The following is a 24340-nucleotide window of genomic DNA, read 5'->3' as shown; positions in this document are numbered from 1 at the left end:
AGGACTGTGGAGTGCATGAAGGCAATAGAGAAGAGGGAAGGTCAGGGTAGGCAAAGAAGAGGGTGCAGGAGATGATCACCAGCACCGTGATATAGAGCACTGACACCTGCACCGTGATAGAGTCATCTGACACCAGCACCGTGATAGAGAGCACTGACACCAGCACTGTGATATACAGCACTGACACCTGCACCGTAAGCAGCCCCAGGAGGAAGTCAGCATAGCACAGGGATGGTGGGAGCCCCTCATAATGAGCATAGCACAGGGATGGTGGGAGCCCCTCATAATATGCACAGCAGAGGTACAGCCCCAGGAGTAAGTCAGCATAGCACAGGGATGGTGGGAGCCCCTCATAATAAGCAGCCCCAGGAGGAAGTCAGCACAGCACAGGGATGGTGGGAGCCCCTCATAATATGCACAGCAGAGGTACAGCCCCAGGAGGAAGTCAGCACAGCACAGGGATGGTGGGAGCCCCTTATAATAAGCAGCCCCAGGAGGAAGTCAGCACAGCACAGGGATGGTGGGAGCCCCTCATAATAAGCAGCCCCAAGAGGATGTCAGCATAGCACAGGGATGGTGGGAGCCCCTCATAATAAGCAGCCCCAGGAGGAAGTCAGCACAGGGATGGTGGGAGCCCCTCATATTGAACATAGCACAGGGATGGTGGGAGCCCCTCATAATATGCACAGCAGAGGTACAGCCCCAGGAGGAAGTCAGCACAGCACAGGGATGGTGGGAGCCCCTCATAATAAGCAGCCCCAGGAGGAAGTCAGCACAGGGATGGTGGGAGCCCCTCATAATAAGCAGCCCCAGGAGAAATATGACACTGCTCAACCTCTTCAAACAGGAGGGTACGGGCATATAGTACGGTGTGCTTTTTTTGTACAAGGAAGTGAGCCAAATGAAGAAAGAAGGTCTGTGTGCTCGATTAAAAAAATCGTTTATAGACATATACATGGTCTACTGGTCACATGTGTTGAATTCCTCCGAGATCCATGCCTCATTCATTTTTAGAAATGTGAGGTAGTTAACACTGTCGTGAGCTAGGCGAGTACGCTTATCGGTCACGATCCCCCCTGCTGCGCTGAACGTCCTTTCGGACAGGACACTGGACGAGGGGCAAGCCAACAGTTCGATTGCAAATTGGGCAAGCTCTGGCCAGAGGTCAAGCCTGCCCACCCAGTAGTCCAGGGGTTCATCACTCCTCAGAGTGTCCACATCGGCCGTTAACCCGATGTAGTCGGACACCTGGCGGTCTAGGCGTTCCCTGATGCTGGATCCGGATGACATCTGTCGATGGGTCGGCTGAAAGAATGACCTCATATCAGAAGTCACCAACACATCTTCAAACCGGCCTCTTCTTGCAGGCGCTGTTGGGTTGGTACCCGCAACGGCATCTCTGGGTGTGGGAATTGCTCCTCTGCCAGCGCACGCAAAAGCAGAATGCAGCATTTCTCGAAGCAAGGCCTGGAAGTGCTCCATTCTGACAGCCCTCTGTGACGGCAGTAACATTTCCGCCATTTTGTGTTAGTACCAGGGGTCTAAGTACGTTGCCACCCAGTACTGGTGCTTGACCCTTATGCTTTTTATACGGGGTCCCTATTAAAACACTGGAGCATGAAAGCCCCCATTTGCACTAAACTGGAAGCGGTGTGGTGGTGGAGGATAATGTCGTCCTTTTCATTCTCCTCTCCCCATCCACGCACAACAACAGGGATCCCAGAAAGGTTTAAAGCATGCTCTTCTTGCTCCTCCTCATACGACCCGGCACCATCCTCCTCTGACTCCTCTTCAGACTCCTGTTGTTCACTTGTCTCAGATAGAGTAGCCCCCCCTGGGAATTCATCCAGCATTGCGACTTCCTCATCTTCCCGCTCCTGCTCCTCCACAGCTTGATCAATGACACGACGCAATGCACGCTCCATAAAGAAGGCATAAGGTACCATGTCACTGATGGCGCCATGGCTGCGACTGACCAGTTTGGTGATCTCCTCAAATGGCCGCAGAAGTATGCATGCGTCACGCATGAGCAACCACTGGCGCTGTGAAAAAAAAACAGCTCCCCAGAACCTGTTCTGCCGCAGAGTTCATACAGGTAGACGTTAACTGCACGTTTCTGCTGGAGCAGCCTATCAAGCATATAAAAGGTTGAGTTCCATCGCGTCGGGCAATCGCAAATAAGACGTCTGACCGGCAGATTGTGTCGCCACTGAATGTCAGCAAGAAGAGCCATGGCCATGTAAGATCTTCTGAAATGGGCCGAGATTTTCCTTGCCTGCCGCAAGATGTCCTGGACCCCAGGGTATTTGACAACGAATCGCTGCACGACCAAGTTTAAGACGTTTGCCATGCATGGCCCGTGCGTAATTTTGCCCTGTTTCAATGAGCTAAGCAGATTGGCACTGTTGTCACACACCACTTTACCAACTATCAAATTGAGCGGTGTTAGCCACTGATCTGCCTGTGAACGCAAAGCTGAAAGGAGTGCCGGGCCAGTGTGGCTCTTGGCTTCCAGGCACAACAGACGCAGCACGGCATGGCAACGTCTCACCTGGCATGTCAAATAGGTTCTGGGGAGCTTGGGCGGCGCAGCGGAAGAGACGCTAGCAGCGGAAAAGGAGGAGTCAGCCAAGGAGGAGAGGGAGGAGTAGAAGAAGAGCCAGGTCTGCATGCAATCCCTGGCGGTAAAACCAAATCTACACGGGTGCCATGGGTTACATGCTTGACGGCCGTCACAAGGTTCACCCAGTGGGCAGTAAAAGTGATATACCTTCCCTGCCCGTGTTTGCTAGACCACGTGTCTGTGGTCAGGTGTATCTTGGCACCGACACTGTGTGCCAGAGATACATTCACTTGCCGCTGAACATGGCCATATAGCTCTGGGATGCCCTTCTGTGAGAAATACTTCCTTCCTGGGGCCTTCCAATGTGGTGTTCCCATGGCCACAAATTTTCGAAAAAAAGGAATCCGGCGTCATCATTTTTTTACGCTCGAACATTAGGCCCACGGAAGCCTGCCTTTTTGCTGAAAAACGTGAGCTTGGCGTGATGGAAGGTGGAGTGGAGGACAATTGTGAGGAGAGAGGAGAAGGAGAAGTAGAAGACGAGGCTGGATGGTGAGAGCCTGGAGTGTGGCTTTGTGTGTTCCGTTGCTCCCACTGGGCTCGGTGATGGCAGCTCATGTGCCTTTTTAAGGCGGTCGTCCCTAGGTGAGTGTTGGGCTTACCGCGACTAATGCATTGACTGCAAAGATTGCAGATGGCAACACTATTGTCAGCAGCGGACACGTTAAAAAAAGCCCACACTGCGGAGCCATGTACCGGCGTCCTGGGAGCGCCAGATGTGACCGTACATGGTTGATGACTCGCTCCTGATACATTAGCAGTCTGCTTTGTCCCTCCTGTGTAATGTAAGTTATTCCTGCTTCTCCTCCCTATCTGCTGGTCCTTATCTCCCTCTGAACTCCCCTCCCCTTCCTCTCTTGTGGGCACCCACGTGACATCACTAGACACGTCATCATTGACGTCACCTTCCCCACGGCTATAAGTAGAGATCTCGGAGTAGGCAGCAACACCGGTGACCAACCTCCTCCTTGGGCTGATCTGGGTACTGTCGTCAGACTGCTGAGTGGCAGTTGTTGCTACCTCCTCTTCCTGATCCAATGCCAAGAGTGGCTGCGCATCAGAAATGTCTTGATATGGATCAGAAAATAATTCCTGTGACTCAAGTGGAAGGTAGATCATAAGCTCAATAATAGCATGCAATGCCAAGCTGCGGTTTCCAAAGCGAGCAAAGTCCTTTCTTGTATTAAGAGAGGTATGTACTCCAGAGAGAGAGATATCATTTTGCCCCTGTTCAAATCATTAGTAAGACCTCATCTGGAATATGCCGTTCAGTTTTGGGCACCAGTTCTCAAAAAGGATATCGGGGAACTGGAGAAAGTGCAGAGAAGGGCAACCAAACTGATAAGAGGCATGGAGCAACTCAGCTATGAGGAAAGATTAGAGGAACTGAATTTATTCACTCTTGATAAGAGGAGATTAAGGGGGGATTTGATCAACATGTACAAATATATAAGGGGTCCATATAGGGAACTTGGTGTCGAGTTATTCACTTTAAAGTCAACAAAGAGGACAAGGGGGCACTCTTTACGTCTAGAGGAGAGGAGATTTCATCTCCAAATACGGAAAGGTTTCTTCACAGTAAGAGCTGTGAAAATGTGGAATAGACTCCCTGCAGAGGTGGTTATGGCCAGCTCAGTGGATTGCTTTAAGAAAGGCCTGGATTATTTCCTAAGTGTACGTAATATAACTGGGTACTAAAATTTATAGGTAAAGTTGATCCGGGGAAAATCCGATTGCCTCTCGGGGGATCAGGAAGGAATTTTTTCCCCTGCTTTAGCAAATTGGATCATGCTCTGCTGGGGTTTTTTGCCTTCCTCTGGATCAACTGTGGGTATAGAATTGGGTATATGGGCTGGTATATGTATGTGTGTGTATATATATATATATATATATATGTATATATATATGTATGTATGTGTGTATATGTATATATATATGTGTATAGTATATTTTATTTATTTATATTTATTTTTATTTCATTTTTTTTGGTTGAACTGGATGGACTTGTGTCTTTTTTCAACCTGACTAACTATGTAACTATGTAACTATGTATGTGGTGGTGGGGGTGGTTGTGTTGTTGGTGGTAGTGTCTTTGGGGGTGCACATAGCAGAGAGTGAAGAAGAGGGTGCAGATCGAGAGGATGAGGAGGGTGCAGAACAGTAAGGCTGAGTAAGCCACTCAACCAATTCTGGTGCTTCCTTTGACGTAATCGCATGCACCTTCAGCAATTTCCCACTTTGGCTCAAGCCTGTTGCTCCTGCCCTACCCCTACCACCCCTGTGGAAGGGCCTGCCTCTTCCTCTGCCTGTCATTTTTTAAATGACCCTGTGACAAAACTCTCAGTCCCTATACTGATAAAGGACTGCTGCAGAATAGGGCAGCAGTCAGCAGTAGTGCACCTCAACCCTATATATTGTGGACCTATACCAGTCCTTAAGGATTAGCAGACTGTACCTCACTTAACCCTATATACTCTAGTACGCTATACCTTACCAGTCCTTAGAAGGACCTTTGTGCAACTAGTAGGTTGTGATTAGCAGACTGTACCTCAGTCGCTATACTCATAAAGGACTACTGCAGCAAAAGGGCAGCAGTCAAGTATAATATTCTTTCTATATTTGGAAGAAAGAATATTATACGTGTACAACCCTATTACCATACCAGTCCTGAAAAGGACCTTTGTGGACCTAATAGTAACAGCTACTGATTAAACTGACTGTCCCTCACTGCCACACACAGCTTCCTGTCTGTCCCTATTTAAACTGACAAAACACAGGCTGCTGCAACAATAACTTGAATAGCACTCAAAGCTATATCCTGTACTACTACACCATACCAGTCCTGAAAAGGACTTTTGTGGACCTAATAGTAACTGCTAATGATTAAACTAACTGTCCCTCTCTCAGCACTGATAAAAGACAACCTGCTGCAACAATGACTTGAATAGCAGTGCCTCAAACCTATATCCTGAACTACACCTATACCATACCAGTCCTTAAAAGAACTTTTGTGGACCTAATAGCTAGCGATTTGGGTCACTGCAGTCTCTCCCTGCTCCACACAGCAACCTCTCCCTATAGTGACAGTAGAAAGAATGTAAAATGGCCGCCGGATCGGGTCTATTTATAAGTTAGGGGGAATGTCCAAGTGTCCATGTGCTGTAATGTCTCAATTGGCTGTCATGTACCACATGATGGATGTGTCATCATAGGTCAAAGTTCTTTTACACAGTAAACACGTAAGTCCGCCGGGCGAACAGCGGCAATAGTCCGCCGATCGGGCGGACTGCGAACAGCCGAAATTCGCCGTGAACCGACCGCCGGGCGAACCGTTCGGCCATCCCTACCCACCAGGCCTAATAACTATTTCTTTCATCTTTTCAAGTTTTCTGATAGCTTCCCACACCTGCTTAGTTTTTCTCTGTTTGTCACTTTCTATTTTTCTAATGTCCTCTTGCACCATATTCTTGAAACACATCAATAAACTTATGACTGTATGGTTTAGGATTAAAAGTGTTTATTTTTTAGTCCACTATGTTCATGAATGGTTTGCTTTGCCTGAATGTCTTTAGACTTCACTTTCATAAAAAAAAATATATATTTTGCTTCCTGGAAAATTTCTCTACATCTATAATAGTGTCAAATTTACTTAGAAATCTGTCCGGCGCAAACTTCAATCCTTCCTGGAGAGTGTACAACTCCTCCTCTGTGAAGTTTTCCCCTTCCAGATTGCGCTACTTTGTAGGGTTCTTTCCAGTTCCTCCAGTTATTTACTTATTTGTCTATTCACCACTCAGAACTCAACAATCCTTGTTCTGGTGGCTGCTGAAACATTAATTAGTAATGGAGTAATTTTTTGAACATATTACTGTACAAATGTTCATAAAACTTAATACAAATGTATTGTTTTATTATGTAATCAAATGTATTTGATTATTTTACCAGGGTTTTTGCACTGGAAGGTAATCCACTGCTTCAACAATCTTATTACAAGCTGATCTCAGATGATATAGTGTAAGTAAAATATATTTAGTAAAAAGCAAACTGTCCATGGTCCATGAGTATGACATAGATGCGTAGGGATTGTGGCGGGGGAAGGTTTATTTATAAAAAGGGACAACCTTTTAGGTAGAATCTAAACAATCCAGTTTAATTATATAGTGGTGCTGTCTTCTGTACAACTAGATGCTCTTCCAATGCTTGTCATAAACAGTATGATAGAATGACAATTTCAGTGAAGGAACTGTATCTTTCAGAAGTCAAATAAACTAAAATAATAAAATAATTATGTTAGCAGTATATCTTTATGGAGACATCATGTTGCTTTAATGAGGCAAATGTTAATTAGTAACCTTGTCTAAAAAGAACTAGTTGCAGTAGGCATATGTAAACATTTACTGTAAATATTCAGTCTTTAGTTATTATAACTTTGCATAAAACATAGCATATTTTTTAGCTTCACTTACTTATTCTGAATCTGACACTTCAGCTTGAATTTTAGGTGCAAGAGGTCACTTGACAGCTAACAAATCCTACCCTACCAACTTCCGACCTCACACATCTCACAGCTCCTAAGGCCGCGTACACACGGGCGGACTGTTCGCCCAACTTTGTTCGTCAAACAATCCGACAAACAGTCCGCTCAAAATTTGCATGAACGGACTTGACCACACACGATGAACGAACAGTCCGCTGAAAGCGTGCGCGATGACGTAAACGGCACGTACGACGGGACAAGAAATACGACGTCCAATACACTGCAATGCAACCTTCGCCGTGTAAATCCTTTCTGAGCATGCGCGAAACTTAGTTTGTCGAACAAGCCTACACACGAGCGGACTGTCCGCTGAAACCAAGTTTCAGCGGACTGTCTTACGGAAATTCCGAAAAACTTTGTTCGTCAGACTGTCCGCTGAAACTGTCCGCTGAAGCCCACACACGAGCGGACTGTCCGCTGAAACACTGTTCAGCGGACAAAGTTGGGCGAACAGTCCGCCCGTGTGTACGCGGCCTAAGAGTGCAAAACAGTGTTGACCTAACAATCAACAGTTGGTAACATTTCTACAGATTACTGTAGATGTTACTGAGCAGAATCGTAATTTGAGATTCAGGTGGGCAATATAAATTTACATCTTCTCACAATGCAGGCTTTCCCACATATTCTTGAGAAACAACAAAATTAACGATGAGGGGGCAAGACTAATTAGTCAAGCTTTGCGAAACCTGAAGATGACCAACAAAAACCTAGCTTCTCTTGTGCTCAGCTACAATCATATCACAGACGAGGGAGCCCGATACATTGCACAGGTAAAAACTCAACTCAGTTAATGGTTATATCAAAGAGAAATGCAATGTTGGTTATTTATATGCACCTATAGCCAGAAAGTACAATCGTCTGCTTATTTATATTGTTTTTAGGCCTTAAGATTCAATCGATCTCTACTTTCCCTAAATCTTTCAAGCAATCAGATTGGTGATGAAGGGGCTCTGGCTTTAGCAGAGGTTGGTACAAAGTTTGATCTCACTAAAAATTAACTTTCTGGAGACATTTACAGCATTACAGTGTAATGTTTTTGAGCAGGTGCTGGGCCATTTCCCATTAACGCATGCTGAGATTGTAGAGAGGAGACGGCTCCTACTGCAGAAGGAAGCTCAGGAACAGCCAAGATCGGTAAACGTGAATACATATATTTTTGCCTGTTATTAATTACCAGTGAAATCTTAAACTGGATAAAGATCTGTCCCTCATAATAGCTGCTGCAACTGTCCTATTCAAGGTTTATATTTCTTATCGTACATCACGGCACACAGAGCCATAGTAGTTACTATGTGGGTTATAGGCCACCTTTAGGTGATGGACACTGGCACACCCTAAGATAAGAAGTCCACTACCTATATAACCCATCCCAATACTGAGAGTACCTCAGTTTTTTTCGCCAGTGTCTAAGGTGTTGGTCACGAGTGAAGATGTGCTGTGCTGAGCTTCACTGGAGCTATCCTTGCCCCAGCTAGCTATGCAGCCAGATCCATTCAGTGTCTTTTAGGCCGAATGGTACCCAGGCCTCGTGTCCGAAGAAACAAGGTTTTGCCTGTAACGCTTCTCTTTTTAGAGAGCTGGACCCCGGGATACAGTACTTTTGGTATTAAGGCCATAAAGTTTTACTGGCGGTGTGCTATTACAGGTCCAGGATTGTGGGTTCCACCAGGGTCCCCGTTTCCTAAGGTTTGATAACGGAAACCACCATGAAGGGTGAAGATTGACTGTGTGTTGGTTTTTAAGAAATTTTTGAATTTTCTTATGAAATGTCTCCTTTAATTAGTAAATGTTGTCATGCCTAAGTGTCACCACTGGGGGCTGTATAGAGCATGTACCTTCTCATGCTTCCTCAAGAGATCATGCTGTGTCCGGAGCAGCAGTCTTATTTTTCTCCAGCTAGCAGGCAGACCTCTGGTAAGTCTGGGGGGGGGGAGGTGTTCCTCTTCACCAGACACCCCCCCCCCCACCTTCACGAGGTGAACTTAAGGAGAGAGCAGGAAAAAAAAACGATCAGCACGCAGCCCCTAGTCGGCGGCAGCTTCCAGGTCCCCTCCTCGCCATTCCTCCCTCACAGAACGATCTGGTAGGATTGGAGGCCCACGCAGGAAAACTTTTTTTTTAAAAAGGAGGGGGGGGGGGGTGAATGTGATGGAAGGGGCAGGGCTCAGTGTGGCATTGGCATCCTCCAACGTCCAGCGCAGGAATGTGCTTTTTAAAAGCTCCATTTTTGCTGCTAAGAAACTATATAGAAGCGGTCTTAGAAGACCACAGCCGCGCTAAATGGTATGTGTGGACACCTGCTGGTAGCCATTTTTGCTGCTGCAAGCTGCCGGAGGGACACAAGAGCAAAGAGGGGCATGAAAGAAGTTTGGTGACACAGGCGTTTTCCTATTGACACATTTACTATTGCATCAGGCTGAGCATTAATAGCAGCGGCAGGGCTGGACTATTGCTCAAGCAGTGGATGTGCATCGGGCTATGGTCAGAAGGGGGGGTAAAAACATCTAAAAGAAAAAGGGGCCATAGAAAGACTTCAACAACCACAAAAAAGCCTAGAACCATCTTAAAAAGAATGGCACCCTCCCCTGAGAGTGAAATGGCTGGTCAGAATGAGCCATCAGGGCCGGCGGGTGCTGCAGGTGCTCTTAACACTGCACCCCCTGTATATATTACTGAAGAGGTTTTTTCCTCAACCATTTTAGGCTTGGAACACAAGATTGATGCGTTAATTGCATCCCAGAGTGGGACTAACAGGTCCCCTTCCATTACCCAGGACCCTCAAACTGAGGAACAGGGGGCGAGAGATGATGAATTTCTCTCAGGGGACCAGGAAGAAGCTGATGACTCCTCTTCTGAAGAGTCTAATACAAAAGCATCTGGTTCACAATCCGAAAGATTATTGGTACAGTTTCTCACTGAATTGGTCCACTCCACATTTTTGCTGCCAGTAGCGAAGTCAGTCGATGAGCCCACTTCTTGTTTGGTTTTCTTATCCATTTATTGCAAAAAAAAAAAAAAAAGTATGTATTCTGAGTGGGGGCACCCAGATAAACAGTTTTTTCCTCCAAAAAAATTTCCAACACTTTATCCTATGGAGGAAGAGTTTAATACAAAATGGCGGATTCTAGCAATTGACGCTGCTATATTCTCTTTGGAGAAAAACTTGACTTGTCGACAATGCTCAAATGCTGAAGGATCCAACAAATAAGAAGTTGGAATTCCTATTTAAAAACAATATTTCTCTGTCAGGTTCAGTGGTTCATATAAAGTGAGAAAAAAACGCTCTATCCACAAAAAACAAATAAATAATAGCTGCCAGCACCGCAGACTTACTGCAACAAACAAAATGGTGAAATAATAAAAAAGGTGCAGCGCTTAGATTATGACAATATCTATATAATCTTTTACCAGTGTAAATAATATAATCAACTTTAATAGTGAAAAAAAAACTGCATAAATTAACACTATTAACGATTCTATGTTTTAGACAACACTATATCCAAATATGCAAAAAAAATTGATATACGTATATCCACCAAGGTGAACGTGTTAAGAGTCCATAAGTGAAACAATATGGTGACAAAGTGCAATATCTTGAGAAGTTATAGTGACTTCAGTGAATACTTTGCAGAAATCCACCACCACTTGAGAGGAGGCTTACCAGATGTAATGGGCCCAGCTAGGTATATATCTAGTGAGTCACACGAGTTTATTGATGTAAATCCACACGAAAAAACAGCTGGCAAAACTTGTAACTTCTCATGGGTACCAGAGTAGACAGAGAGATGACCCAAAAATAGATGAAATGGCTATCCACCTTTTGGGGTGACTGAGGACAGAGATTCTTCCACGTATATTATAGGCCAAAAAGAAGAAAATACAGCCTCATAGTGAAATACCGTTTAAAACTTTTATTAACATTAAAAGCGTAAATGGGTACTCACATATTACAGGCAAATCCCCAGATGATGCCTGTTTAGGAGAAACGCGTTGGGAAGGGCTCGTTGATGCCACTGTGTTGCCAGATTTTATTTCCATGCTTGTATTTGCCTGTAATATGTGAGTACCCATTTACGCTTTTAATGCTAATAAAAGTTTTAAAAGGTATTTCACTATGAGGCTGTATTTTCTTCTTTTTGGCCTATAATATACGTGGAAGAATCTCTGTCCTCAGTCACCCCAAAAGGTGGATAGCCATTTCATCTATTTTTGGGTCATCTCTCTGTCTACTCTGGTACCAATGAGAAGTTACAAGTTTTGGCAGCTGTTTTTTCGTGTGGATTTACATCAATAAACTCGTGTGACTCACTAGGTATATACCTAACTGGGTCCATTACATCTGGTAAGCCTCCTCTCAAGTGGTGGTGGATTTCTGCAAAGTATTCACTGAGGTTCAGTGGTTCAGCCTTCACTGGCGGCGATCTCAAGGGTCTGGCAGGAACAGTGCCCAGACAAATGGGTGGCTTCCTCAATATCTTTAGGATACAAACTAGAGTTTCGAGAGTTCCCGTCTCCTCATTTTCTCAGATGAAATGTTCCTAGAGATCCAGAAAAAAAATAAGTCTCTCTTTCTGGCTTTGGAAGATCTCTTGTCTCAAAAGGTGATATCGGTGGTCCCCATGGAAAAGCGAGGGTTAGAGTTTTGTAAAAAAAACCTTTTCAGGGTACCAAAACCAAATGGGGATGTCAGACCCATTTTAGTTCTCAAAGATCTAAGTGGATATTCAAAAGCTGGTTCTTTTCGCATGGAGGCAATCCAATCAGTGGCCTCCATTCTTGGTGCCCTACTTTTGTTGTGTCTCCCTCCCTTCATTTGGCATTGCTATGGGACATCCCACATAGTAACTACTATGGCTCTGTGTCCTGTGATTTACGATAAGAAAATAGGATTTTTAAAACAGCTTACCTTTTCTTTGAAGTACATCACGGGACACAGAGGTCCCTCCCTTCTGTCTGGTATACACGTGTATTGCTTTGCTACAAAAACTGAGATACTCCCAGTAGTGGGAGGGGTTATATAGAGAGTGGACTTCTTGTCTTACGGTGTGCCAGTGTCCATCACCTGAAGGTGGCCTATAACCCACATAGTAAATACTATGGCTCTGTGTCCCATGATGTACTTCAACTCAAAAAAGGATTTACAGGTAAGCTGTTTTAAAAATCCTATATTTCCCCCTTATTTAGTTTTATTTGATTTGTCTGACTCTGTAGCTAAAGCTGACCATACACATAAAGATTTTTTTTTCAGATTTAACTTCAAGCTTTATAGCTTAGGTTGACAATTTTTCCAATTGTAGCTAATGTATTTTGACAGCCGCACCCTGGGTGACTGGTTGCAGGCTATGTTCAGCCAAGAACCATTAGGAACCAGCCTAGATTCACTCAATGAATGGGCAGCTCTGTCTAGAGTTTGTCCTCCTGCTGATAACACTACCACTTCCAGAGTGTGCATTATAGTATGGTATCGAGTAACAGAGGCATGTTTGATGCTTGCATTCCTCTCATTTGTGTAACTTTTTTTGTAATACTATTAAGGAGTTGGCAAAAGAATTATGTTATTTCTAATGACTGCTGTGGTTCCATTTTATGTCATCTTTAACAGCCAACAACCTCTCGACATGCTGATTCCAAAAGTGACAGACCACCTAGTCACCATAGCAACTCGGCTGTTGAGAAGGGGGATAAAGTCCAGGCACAGAAGACCAAACAGAGCATAAAGAAGAAGGTATGACATACCCTTCAAGGTTTACACATAATAACATGAGTAGCTGCCAATGTGCTTTCCATCTTCAAAAAATGTCAGTGCAGATCACCGTTGGTGCATGTGTCCAGCTTGTTCTCTATGCTGGGACATGAAATAGGAATCACAGTCTACATCTTCCTAACAATATTTGTTTAAAGAGGCACTGTTGTTTGCCCATTCAGGACAAATTAAAATATCCGCAGTTGACTGCCCCCCCCCCCCCCCGGCTTTAATACTTGCCAAGCAATGCTCCCTAGCTGCATGCTTGCTGCAGCATTCCTGCCTTGTCTAAGCTCCTGCATCAACTTCTGTTAGACAGGGGGATGACATCATGTCTCCAGCTCCTCCCTTCGTTACCTTTTGAGGTTAAATGCTGCCTCCTGTAGCAAAGACTCCAGCTGTGAGGAGGTGACATGGATGCATGGATCAGAAATTGTGACTGCCTGAAGGAAGCCACTGGGCTCCATTCACTAAAGCAGATCACATGCAGTATTTAGATGTTCAGATACTTTTTCCCTGACTATCACATACGATCCTGAAACTGTTAGTTCACTATGCCGGTTTGAGGTGTTAAACTCAATTCATAGATGGAAATAAATAACTAAATGCATGCAGTACCTACACAAGGCTGGAATGGGCTACAAGACCATCACCATACACCTCGGTGAGAGGGTGACAACAGTTGGTGCGATTATTCACAAATGGAAGAAACACAAAATAACTGTCAATCTCCCTCAGTCTGGGGCTCCATGTAAGATCTTACCTCGAATAGTTTCAATGATCATGAGAACAATGGGGAATCAGCCCAGAATTACATGGGAGAATCTTGTCAATGATCTCAAGGCAGCTGGGACCATTGTCACCAAGAAAACAATTGGTAAAACGCTACTTCATGATTGACTGAAATTCCACAGCACCCGCAAGGTCCCCCTGCTCAAAAAAATCGTGTGTACAGGCCCATCTGAAGCTTGCTAATGAACATCTGAATGAGTCAAAGGAGAACTGGGTGAAAGTGTTGTGGTTAGAGGAGATCAAAATCAAGCTCTTTGCCATCAACTCAACTCGCCATGTTTGGAGGAGGAAGAATTCTGCCTATGATTCCAGAAACACCATCCCCACCAACAAACATGCAGGTGGAAACATTATTTTTTGGGTGTGTTTTTCTGCTAAGAGGACAGGACAACTTTACCACATCAAAAGGACGATGGACCTGGCCATGTATCGTCAAATCTTGTATCATGTATCATCATGTATCATGTATGTATGTAAATCATGTATCGTCAAATCTCCTTCCCTCAGCCAGGGCATTGAAAATGGGTGGTGGATGGGTATTCCAGTATGACAATGACCCAAAACACACAACCAAGGCAACAAAGGAGTGGTTCAAGAAGACCTTAATCCCATAGAAAATATGTGGAGGGAGCTGAAGGTTCGAGTTACCAAACGTCAGCCTCAAAATTTTAATAACTTGTGGAGGATCTGCAAAGAGGAATGGGACAAAATCCCTTTTTGGAACTGTTCTCTTAACAGCAATGCATAAAAGCCAAAATATGGAAATCATTTGGGTTGATTTACTTAAAGGGTAACTCCACTTTCATGGGAAAAAAATAGGAAATAAAAAAATGAATATGGCGCATACAATTGGGACACAAGTCATTTTGTAATTGAATGTTATTAAAAAATAGGATTTTTAAATACAGCTTACCTGTAAAATCCTTTTCTTGGGAATACATCACGGGAAACAAAGGCTTAGTAATTACTTAGTGGGCTAGATAGTACCTTCAGGTCATTGGACACTGGTAACCCTAATTACAAGTGAGTTCCTCCCCTATATAACCCCTCCCATAAGTACCCCAACGTATAATCCAGAAGAGGGGCGGGAGCTCTGTGTCCCTTGATGTATTCCCAAGAAAAGGATTTTTACAGGTAAGCTATATTTAAAAATACAATTTTCTTCTTCATACATCACGTCACACAGAGGCTTAGTAATTACTTACTGCTATGCCCTAAAGCAATGCCAAATTGAGGGGAGGGAAATACAGATCAGAAAAATACAAGACCGCCAACGGACAAGAGGATCTAAACTGCAGCCTGCAGCACACTCAAATGCGGCATCCTCATGCCCTCTTACATCTACTTGATAGAATCTAGTGAATGTATGGACTGAAGACCAAGTTGCAGCCTTGCAGATCTGAGCCATGGAGGCCTGGTGACGCACTGCCCATGAAGCACTAACCGCTCTAGTTGAGTACGATTTAACCTGAAGAGGAGGAGTCATTAATCTAAAAAGGAGGAGTCTTATTTTTTATACCATAGGCCTGAATAATAACCTGCCGAATCCATCTAGAAATAGTGTATTTCGACACTGCCTGGCCCTTTCTGGGGCCTTCTGGCAGAATAAACAGACAATCAGACTTTCATATCTGAGAGGTTGCCTGCAGATAGATACTGACTGCCCTTACAACATCGAGAGAGTGTAGCAACTCCTCTTCCGCACACTGCGGATCTGGAAAAAAGGACAGAAGGACCACATCTTGATTCAGATGGAATCCTGACACTACCTTAGGTAGGAAAGTCGGGTGAGGATGCAACACCACCCTTTCTTTGTGAATAATCAAGTATGGCTCTTTACAAGAATTCTGATATCCTTCTAGCCGAGGAAATTACTACCAAAAAAGACCAGCTTTTTTGTCAGAAGAATTAAAGAGGCATGGTGTAATGGTTCAAAAGGTTGTTCTTGTAAAAACAGACAAAACCAAATTCAGATCCCATGGGGACACAGGAGGTTTGACTGGCGGATTCAAGCACAGTGCCCTCTGAACATAGGGCCGGACCAGGGAATGGCAATTGGCTTTTGAAAGAATACTGATAAGGCTGAGATCTGTACCTTGATAGTGCTCAAAGCCAGACCCATTGCAATGCCTAACTGAAGAAAGGCAAGAATCCTGCTAATGGCATACTTTCTAGGGTGTCATGCTCTGGGTTCACACCAGGAAACATATTCCTTCCAGATTCTGTAGTAGATGAGCCTGGAGGCCGGCTTCCTAGTATTAACCAGAGTGAAAAGGATGGATTCTGAGAGTCCACGGCCTTTTAGAATGTGGGTCTCAGTAGCCAAACCTTCAAATTTGGACTTTGTTAAGCAGGATGAAATATTGGACCTTGAGAGAGTAGATCTGGACACAGCGGAAGAACCCAAGGTCTCCCCACTGCCATCTTTACGATCTCTGCATACCAAGGTCGCCTGGGCCAAGTCGGAGCCACCAGAATGACCGACTTTGCTTCTCTCTTGACCCTCTGAAGGAGCCATGAAAGAACCGGAATTGGAGGGAAGGCATAGCTCAAAGTGTACTGAATCGTTAAGGAATCTGACCCTTGTGCTAGCAGATGCTTTGTCCTTGATACAATGCTGTCCAGTTTTTTGTTGAACCTGAACACAAACAGGTCTACATCCGGGGTACCCCACCTTTGACATATGGTCTGAAATAAGTCGGTGTGTAGAGACCATTCTCCTGGACACAGCTGCTGGCGGCTTAGAAAATCTGCCCGACAATTTTTTACCCCTGGATTAAAGACCACAGATAAGCAAGGAATATGCCTTTCTGCCCATAGAAAAATGTGATTCACTCCTGGTGCCTCCCTGGTAATTGATATAAGCCACAGCCATGGCATCAGCAGACTGTATCCGGAGCAGAATGACCCTGTAGTCTGCAAGTCCAGACCCTGATGGCTAAAGGAATTGCCCAAATTTCCAGAATGTTGATGAGCAAGAGGTTTTCGGCTCTGGACCATCTTCCCTGGGTGGAAGCTTCTTCCAGAACCGCTCCACAGCCTATTAGGCTAGCATCTGTGATAACGAGTTTCCAAGTAACTGGGACAAAGATTTTTCCTTTCAGAAGATTCTTGGTCAGTAACAACCAATTGAGGCTTTGGTGTACCCCTGGGGGTAGGCACATTGGAAGATCCAAGGCTTGAACCTTCTTGTTCCAGGCAGAGAGGATGCTGTTTTGTAAATGCCTCAAGTGAAACTGGGCATAAGGGACAGCCTCAAAAGAGGCGACCATCTTCCCCAATAATCTCATACGTAGTCGGATGTAGGGTTTTCTTTTTGCTTAGACTACCTGGACTAAATCCTTTTTGGCCCTGGCTTTTGACCTGGGTAAGAACACTCTGCTTGTCTATGACCATGCCCAAATATTCCAGCCTCTTTAGGGGCTGCAAGGAAGATTTCTCTAGCTTGAGTACCCAACCTAGGTACTTTAAATACTTTACCATGCAGAGCACATTGTGGCTTAGGCGTGATATGGACTGATCTCTGAGTAGCAAATTGTCCAGATAAGCTACATGCGTCGGGAAAGGTGATACCGGAAGTGACGCTATCAAGCTCTCTGCTCCTTTTTACATTGCCTGTTGTTCATTCGTTGTTATGTGAGTACCTGTCTTATTTTAAATTGAAAAAATACCTTTTAAATATACTACACTATGTGGCATCCCTCCTGTGCTTAATCTCTGCATATGGTTTACTGGCGAGACCCTCCCATCCTGGATATCTCAAAGGTTATCACTAAAGGGGGGACGCTAACGCTGATTATAGGCAGGACACCTATAACAACAAGAGCCTGGGCTACCACGCTAAGACGGTCACCAAGGACCCTAAAGTTATATATTTATATGCTGTTACCTTACAGCACTAAGGTAAGAGGACACCCATATATTTTATCAGCATGGAGGATTTCACAAATCACCCACCAGCACAAGAACCACTATATTTTTACAGGAAGAAGTATTTTTATGGACACTGTGATACATGTTTTTATATGGACTCATTCATTTCTATACATGAACCGTGTTTTTTACACGACCCGTTACTTTTAAATAATTTGTTTTATTACTATTTTCACTTGGGATATATGCACCTTGTTTCACGTATTGAAAGTGTGGCTACTGCTAACACTTACCTACGTATTTTTTGCACATTGCTCTGATGTTATCATTTGTTCATGATTAGCCAGAATTGTGTTTTTTCTATATATTTGCTAGCCAGGTAATCGCCAGCACCTGCCTTTAGATATTTATTCTATTTCACGGATTGAAAGTCTGGCTACTGCTAACACCTACTTACCTATTTGTTGCACATCACTCTGATGATACTATTTGTACATGATTAGCCAGTATTGTTTTTTTTTCCATATATTTACTAGCCTGGTAATTGCCAGCACCTGCCTTTAGATATTGATTTTATTACAATACTGGTCCACTAGGATATCATACACCTCCATTTTCTTATTCTATGTGTATAGCGCACCACTATTCTTTTAGCTCTATCACATTGGGTTCAGACATTTCCCTATAGCCATAGCCCTATAGACATGCTCTATAGCCATTTGAGTTGGCTCAGGAATACCCCACTTTACTACATCCAGATAAGCTATCACAGTTATGCCCTGAGCCCTTCGATTTGCTAGGGGCAGGGCTAGAACCTTTGTGAACACTTGAGGGGCGGTAGCAAGACCAAAAGGAAAAGCCACAAATTGAAAGTGGCGCTGACCCACTGCAAACCTTAGGAATCTTTGGTGAGCGGGAAATATTGGCACATGCAAATATGCGTCCTTGATGTCTGTTGATACCAGAAATTCTTCCCCCCTGAAGGGTGGAGACTACTGAGTGGATAGATTCCATGCAAAAAGGACAGATGTCTAGAAATTGATACAGGTCTTTTAGATCCAGAATAGCTCTGACATCCCCGTTTGGTTTTAGAACCGTGAAGAGGTTTGAGTAGTACCCCGAGCCCTGCTCTTCTGGGGCCAGCTCTATAATTATACCCCTTGTTATAACAGATGTTTTAAGGCCAGAAGTAAGGGCCTTCTTTTTTCTGGATCCCTGGGGACTCTTGACCTTAGGAAACGAGATGGTGGAAACACCCGAAACTCTAGCTTGTAGCCCAGAGACACTGTGGAGGCTACCTGTCTGTCCTGAATGCATGCAAACTGCAGCAGTCTTCTCCCCAGTCTTCTCCCCACTTGGCCGAGCAGGGGCACCTTTTCACAAGGGAACTTTGGGGTTCTGTTTACCAGATCTTGGGCCCCAAGGCTTCTTTTGTCCTTGGGCTTGACTTTGGACCTTTCCCCTAGTGTTTGACTGGGGAGGCCGTCGCCACTGCCTGAAGGAGGAGGCTTGGGACAGAGCACGTCTAAATGAAGGACATTTACTCTTTCTTTTGATCGGTAACAACGTGGTTTTACCCGGTAATTTTCTGGATATGTTTGTCCAGGTCATCCCCAAACAGGCGTGCTCCATGAAACAGGAACCCAGTTAAAGACCTTTTGCATGAAGCTTCAGCTGCCCAATGCTTAAGCCAAAGGGCCCTGCGCACGTGTATCAGTAGGAGAGTGAGGCAAGAGGCTTGCTGAGCAGAATCCTTAATGGCATCAACCATAAAACACAAGGCTTTAGGAAGTTCTGCATAAACCTCAGCCTCCTCAGTAGAAAGGAGGCCAAGCACCCGCTTCATTTGTTTCTTAAGGAACTGGCACGTGCCAATCACTGCAACCATAGGTTGGACTACAGCGCCTGCCACAGAGAAAGAGGCTTTAAATAAAGTTTGCAACTTGTTATCAGTTAGATCCTTAAATCCTTGAGCATTGTCCACAGGACAGGTCAGGCTCTTATTTCACACAAGAAACTGCCGCATCTATGGCTGGAACTCCCCACTTCTTGGTGAAACTTTCCTCCCATTGGATAAAGCATAGAAAACCTTTTAGGAGCAGAAAAGAGTTTATCTGGGTGACCCCAGTCCTCATACAATAATTCATCCAATAAAGGGAGAGTTGGAAAGGCGTACACAGCCTGTGGGGATTTCCGGGACCCCAGGGAGGAAACAGGGCAAATGGAGGCCTCAGCAGAGGGCAATCTGTATGTGGAAAGCACCAATTAGGAATAGTATTGCACCTGCGCTTTGAGGGTCTGGGAGGTAGAAGACAGCTTCTCCTCTTCCCGATTCGTCCGACTGCACCTGATCCCCATCTTCTGATAGGGATCTTTCCTCATTATCAGAATTCTCATCTGATAGGGAACCTACCCATTTTCCTGCTATTTTTTTAAGGAAGCTGTGACAAAGGTAGTAATCTGTTAGGAAATTCCCTTGTGATCAGTAAAAAAAACATCAGGTGTTCTTGAGAAGCAGACAATTTATTTCTGATGTGGCCCACAACAGAGAGACATGCTTACAGGACGAAAGCTGAAGAAAAATGTCTCCCAAAAGACTGTGTCCCGCCTTCACATAACCCATAAGAATAACATCTCTATGCTTCTATTGGCTGAGGAAAACATAAATTTAAGTTGTCATGGTACGACCTAGTACCTTTATTCAATGAGCTCATGTTTTCCTTTACATTCTTAGGCTATCATATTTAGTTAAATCTAATGATTCTACAACTTACTATGGAGTTAATTAGGACAAAACAATACAATGAGTTAATACAATAATGTGCTCAGAAGTAAGTTTTTTAACAAATCAGTCTCAGGATTATTGTTTTTCTAATAGTCACACAATAAACATTTAAAACTTTTCTAACATTCCCTCCTCTTTGTGTGACTATTTTATCTCAACACATTTCGATGATAGTCCCTGTGTTATACACTTTCGGACTGTATGTCATTAAGTTGAGCTTCAATGTCCACATAGGTATCCTCAGAGGTAGAGAGGGTTTGATACATTGTTCTTGAGACTGCAGTTTCAATGAGTTTTTGTGAAAGTCCTCGAATACAGGGAATGCAGCAGCATCCGCAAGTGACCAAAACGGCCAAAGCCACAGCGATTGAGATCAAACATGATGTGATAAATCCAGTCCATTTACCGAACCATCCTTCAAGCCAAGTTGTGAATGGATCATTAATACCTGAGTTTTCCGCCAATTCATTCGATAGCGCAGTCAGTCCTTCCAAGGCTCTGGTCACGGTCCCTCCAGGAGCTGTATTGTTGGGGATAAATGTACAACACATGCTACCAAACATTTTGCATACCCCTCCTCTTTCAGCTAAGACCATATCTAAAGCCATTCGGTTCTGCCAGGTCATTAGAGATGTGGGGGCCAACTGTTCTGCTAGGCCCTTCACAGCATCCCTAGTATAGTTTACAAATCGTTGTTGGTTATAATATATATAATTAATCCAGTCAACATTTTTATTTATAGTCACCCACCAGAGAAGAGACTCAAACCCAGCTGTCACCTGATTCCTGGCTTTAAACTCGTCCGGCACCCCGCGAGGAACCCCAATCTTATCTATGTAGATCTGAGAGTCAAATGACCCCAAGGGAGAGGTGTCCCTACGATACTGTCGGTGACTCTTAGTCCACGGGTATTCTGACAGGATTCTCAGGGGCATAGCCAGCTGGACCATAGCGCAATCCCCTTGGGCATTGGCTGGTAGTCTAGCTCGCAGTTTCTTATCCCCACACATCCACCAGACATCAGCTCTCTGAATGTCATGTTCAACCCAGTCACCGTTGTCCGTGTTAATCCTCTCCACACAGTAGTCATCGGGAAGTGACCCAAGATCCACCGCGCTACGGTTCCCTGGGAGTGCAAAACAAGTAAAGTTGCCCGGATAAGCGGTAACCGCTGGAGGTATCTGAGGTCTCTGTACTGGGGGAAACAACAAACTCAATGTGTGACAAGTAGAATTTGCTTCAGGTTTATAGCTCTTATTATACAATTGCAACATACATTTTAAACCTTCTGGATCTGTATTGTGATCTAGAGGAAAAGGAACTGTTGCTAAATGTGGTCTGGCTCCGGCACAAACTAAACAGTTTTCCTTTTTCAGAGTTCTAACCGTGTACCTCAACCATTCTAACCACTCATTTTTTCTTTGGTCGCCCGTCTCCAAAGCTATGGCATCTTCTATTGTTAGGTTAGTGAATCTTATAGTTTTACTCAGAACTTCTATTTTAGTATGGCCTTCTTCTTTCCCTTCTGAGTCTACTTTTTCCTGTTGTTTAATTTTATTAGGAGGTAATACCTCAAGGAAAAATGTTCCTGAGGGGTCAGTTCCTGACACCCATGCTCCCATGCTTGACATCCTGCCTTATTCCAGAGCCAGCAGATATATTTATCTGCCCATAGAAGTCCTCTAGCCCCAGTTGTATCCCCACAATCTGCAATCTGACAGAAGTCTACCAGTATAGTGCTAGTTATTCCCTCTATAAAGGTTAGATTTAATGCTTTTCCTGTTCTTTCCCAATCCAAAGGTTCCTCTACTCTTCCATAGCGCCTACCCCCTCTTATGGATGCCTCTCCTAGAGTCACCAGTAACCCAAGGATAATTACTGTCCCTTTCATCCTAACCAGCTACAGAGTTCCAGCGGATAGGATAGGGGAGTTGGAAGGGGAGGGAGACTTCACCGGTTTGAGACAAGTCCCACCTTGTGTGAGACCTCCCTTTGTAGCCGGACTTTCTGGACCTCTTGTAGCCAACTGGCCCTACTCTGCCTGTAAAACCTTCTTACAATGGGACTGGTGAATCCAGGTAGACCTCTCTACAATCCTTATCACAGTAGGGGTAGTTAAAAGGACTTTGAAAGGACCATCCCACCTTGGGGAGTACCACTGCTTTTTTCTTATTACTTTTTATTGAGACCCCAATCTCCCACATGCACCTTTTCATCTTCTTTTGGGGTGTGATATACATACTGGTCACAGCTACTAGTAGGCAATACATCCAATTATTTTTACCTATTTCTTCCATAACTTTTCTCAGTTTGCTTTTTAGAATGCCATTATGTCTTTCTACCAATCCAGCTGATTGGGGATGATAGGCACAATGGTATTTCCCTTTAATTCTCATTACTTCTATCAAATGTTGTATATTTTTTAATTACAAAATGGGGTCCATTATCACTGTAAATCCTTTCAGGGATTCCAAATCTAGGAATAATATCTCTTAGTAATGCTTTGGCTACAGTCTGTGCATCTGCACTTCCTGTCGGGAATATCTCCACCCATTTGGTCAGGGTGCCTGGGTACCAAACAATATTTCTTCCTTTCACATTTGTCTAATTCAATAAAATCCATGCAAATGTGTTGGAATGGATATTGCGGTGTAGGGAACTTCCCTTTCTGTGGTCTTATACCTCCCTGAGCATTGTGTCTTGCACATATAAGACATTGAGAGCAAAAAGTTTTTGAGTAGTTTGTGAATCCATAGGCTGTACATACTTTATTTAACATCTCAGTCATCCCCCTGTTTGACACATGCGTTACTCCATGTGTCAATACTGCTGCATACCTAAATAAAGATTTTGGTAATACCGGTTTCCCTTCAGGTGATGTGTAAATGTCATCAATTATTGTGCAACCCTTTGTTTTCCAATATTGTTTTTCCCCAGGGGGGGCATTTTGCTGCATATCAGTAAGGACTGTATGATCTATCACTATGATTTCCTGTTCTGTCATTATTTTATGTGTTTCTTGTGCCGCTAGTTTGGCAGCTTCATCTGCCCTTTTATTTCCCTTTGAGATGGGGTCCGTATATTTTGTATGTGCTTGACATTTACAGATTGCAAGCTTTTTTGGTAACTGTATTGCATCTAGGAGTTCTAAAATGAAGTCCGTATGTGAAATTGGTTTACCACTGGAGGTGACCATCCCCCTGTTTTTCCATTGTTGTGCGAAAACATGCACTGTTGAAAAGGCATATTGACTGTCAGTGTATATGGTTACAGATTTTCCTTCTGACAGTATACATGCTCTTGTCAATGCTACAAGTTCTGCAACTTGTGCTGAATAATGTTTTGGTAGTGGCCCCGCTTCCAAAATCTCATCCTGTGTCACTACTGCATATCCTGTTGCATTTGTGCCATCTGGATTTTTTCTTACTAGAACCATCAACAAAAAGTATCATGTCAGGGTTAGATAATGGTACATCTTTCAGATCACTTCGTGGCAGTACCTTTTCAGCGATGGCAACAGTGCAGTCATGTTTATACCCGTCAGTAGGAAGTGGTAGTAGCGTGGATGGGTTTAATGTAGTACACCTCTGTATTGTTAGGTGAGGTTGTGTCAAGAGTATTGTCATACAGGAAAAGTGTCGTGCTGGGCTCAAATGTGATATCTTTTGCTGTAACAGGATAACAAACACTGCATGTGGTACCTTTTCAGTTAGTAAAGTTGAATAAAGACACCAGTCCATCCGGTTCAGCCTGAGCGAGCGTCTAGCCCCTACCCCTGTACACCCACATCGTTCTCCACCCCCAAGGATCCAACGTCCCCATTCATATACCAGGGCCAAACCGGGACAGAAGCCAATCAACCCACCTGCATGTCTCCGGAGTGCGGGAGGAAACCAGAGCACCCGGAGGAAATCCACACAGGCACAGGGAGTACATGCAAACTCCAGGCAGGCAGCGTCATGATTAGGATTCGAACCAGTGACCCCC

General features: G+C 44.2%; 1 protein-coding gene across 3 annotated transcripts in view; it reads left to right on the top strand.

The window, feature by feature from the left end:
* The window catches only part of LRRC71 (leucine rich repeat containing 71), a 129871-nt gene that overhangs the window by 43656 nt on the left and 61875 nt on the right, over positions 1-24340 (top strand). For all 3 annotated transcript variants that reach the window (XM_077464916.1, XM_077464915.1, XM_077464914.1), the window contains exons 8-12: positions 6569-6637; positions 7771-7930; positions 8042-8125; positions 8205-8294; positions 12763-12885. In XM_077464916.1, coding sequence (XP_077321042.1) covers positions 6569-6637; positions 7771-7930; positions 8042-8125; positions 8205-8294; positions 12763-12885 — 526 coding nt within the window. The remainder of the gene's footprint in view (positions 1-6568; positions 6638-7770; positions 7931-8041; positions 8126-8204; positions 8295-12762; positions 12886-24340) is intronic.

The sequence above is a fragment of the Lithobates pipiens genome, unplaced genomic scaffold (assembly GCF_037356315.1).
Source record: "Lithobates pipiens isolate NorthernLeopardFrog02 unplaced genomic scaffold, aLitPip1_a1.2 Scaffold_30, whole genome shotgun sequence".
Taxonomy (NCBI): Eukaryota; Metazoa; Chordata; class Amphibia; order Anura; family Ranidae; genus Lithobates; species Lithobates pipiens.
Note: the sequence above shows the minus strand (reverse complement) of the source record. Positions and strands in the feature narration are given on the sequence as shown.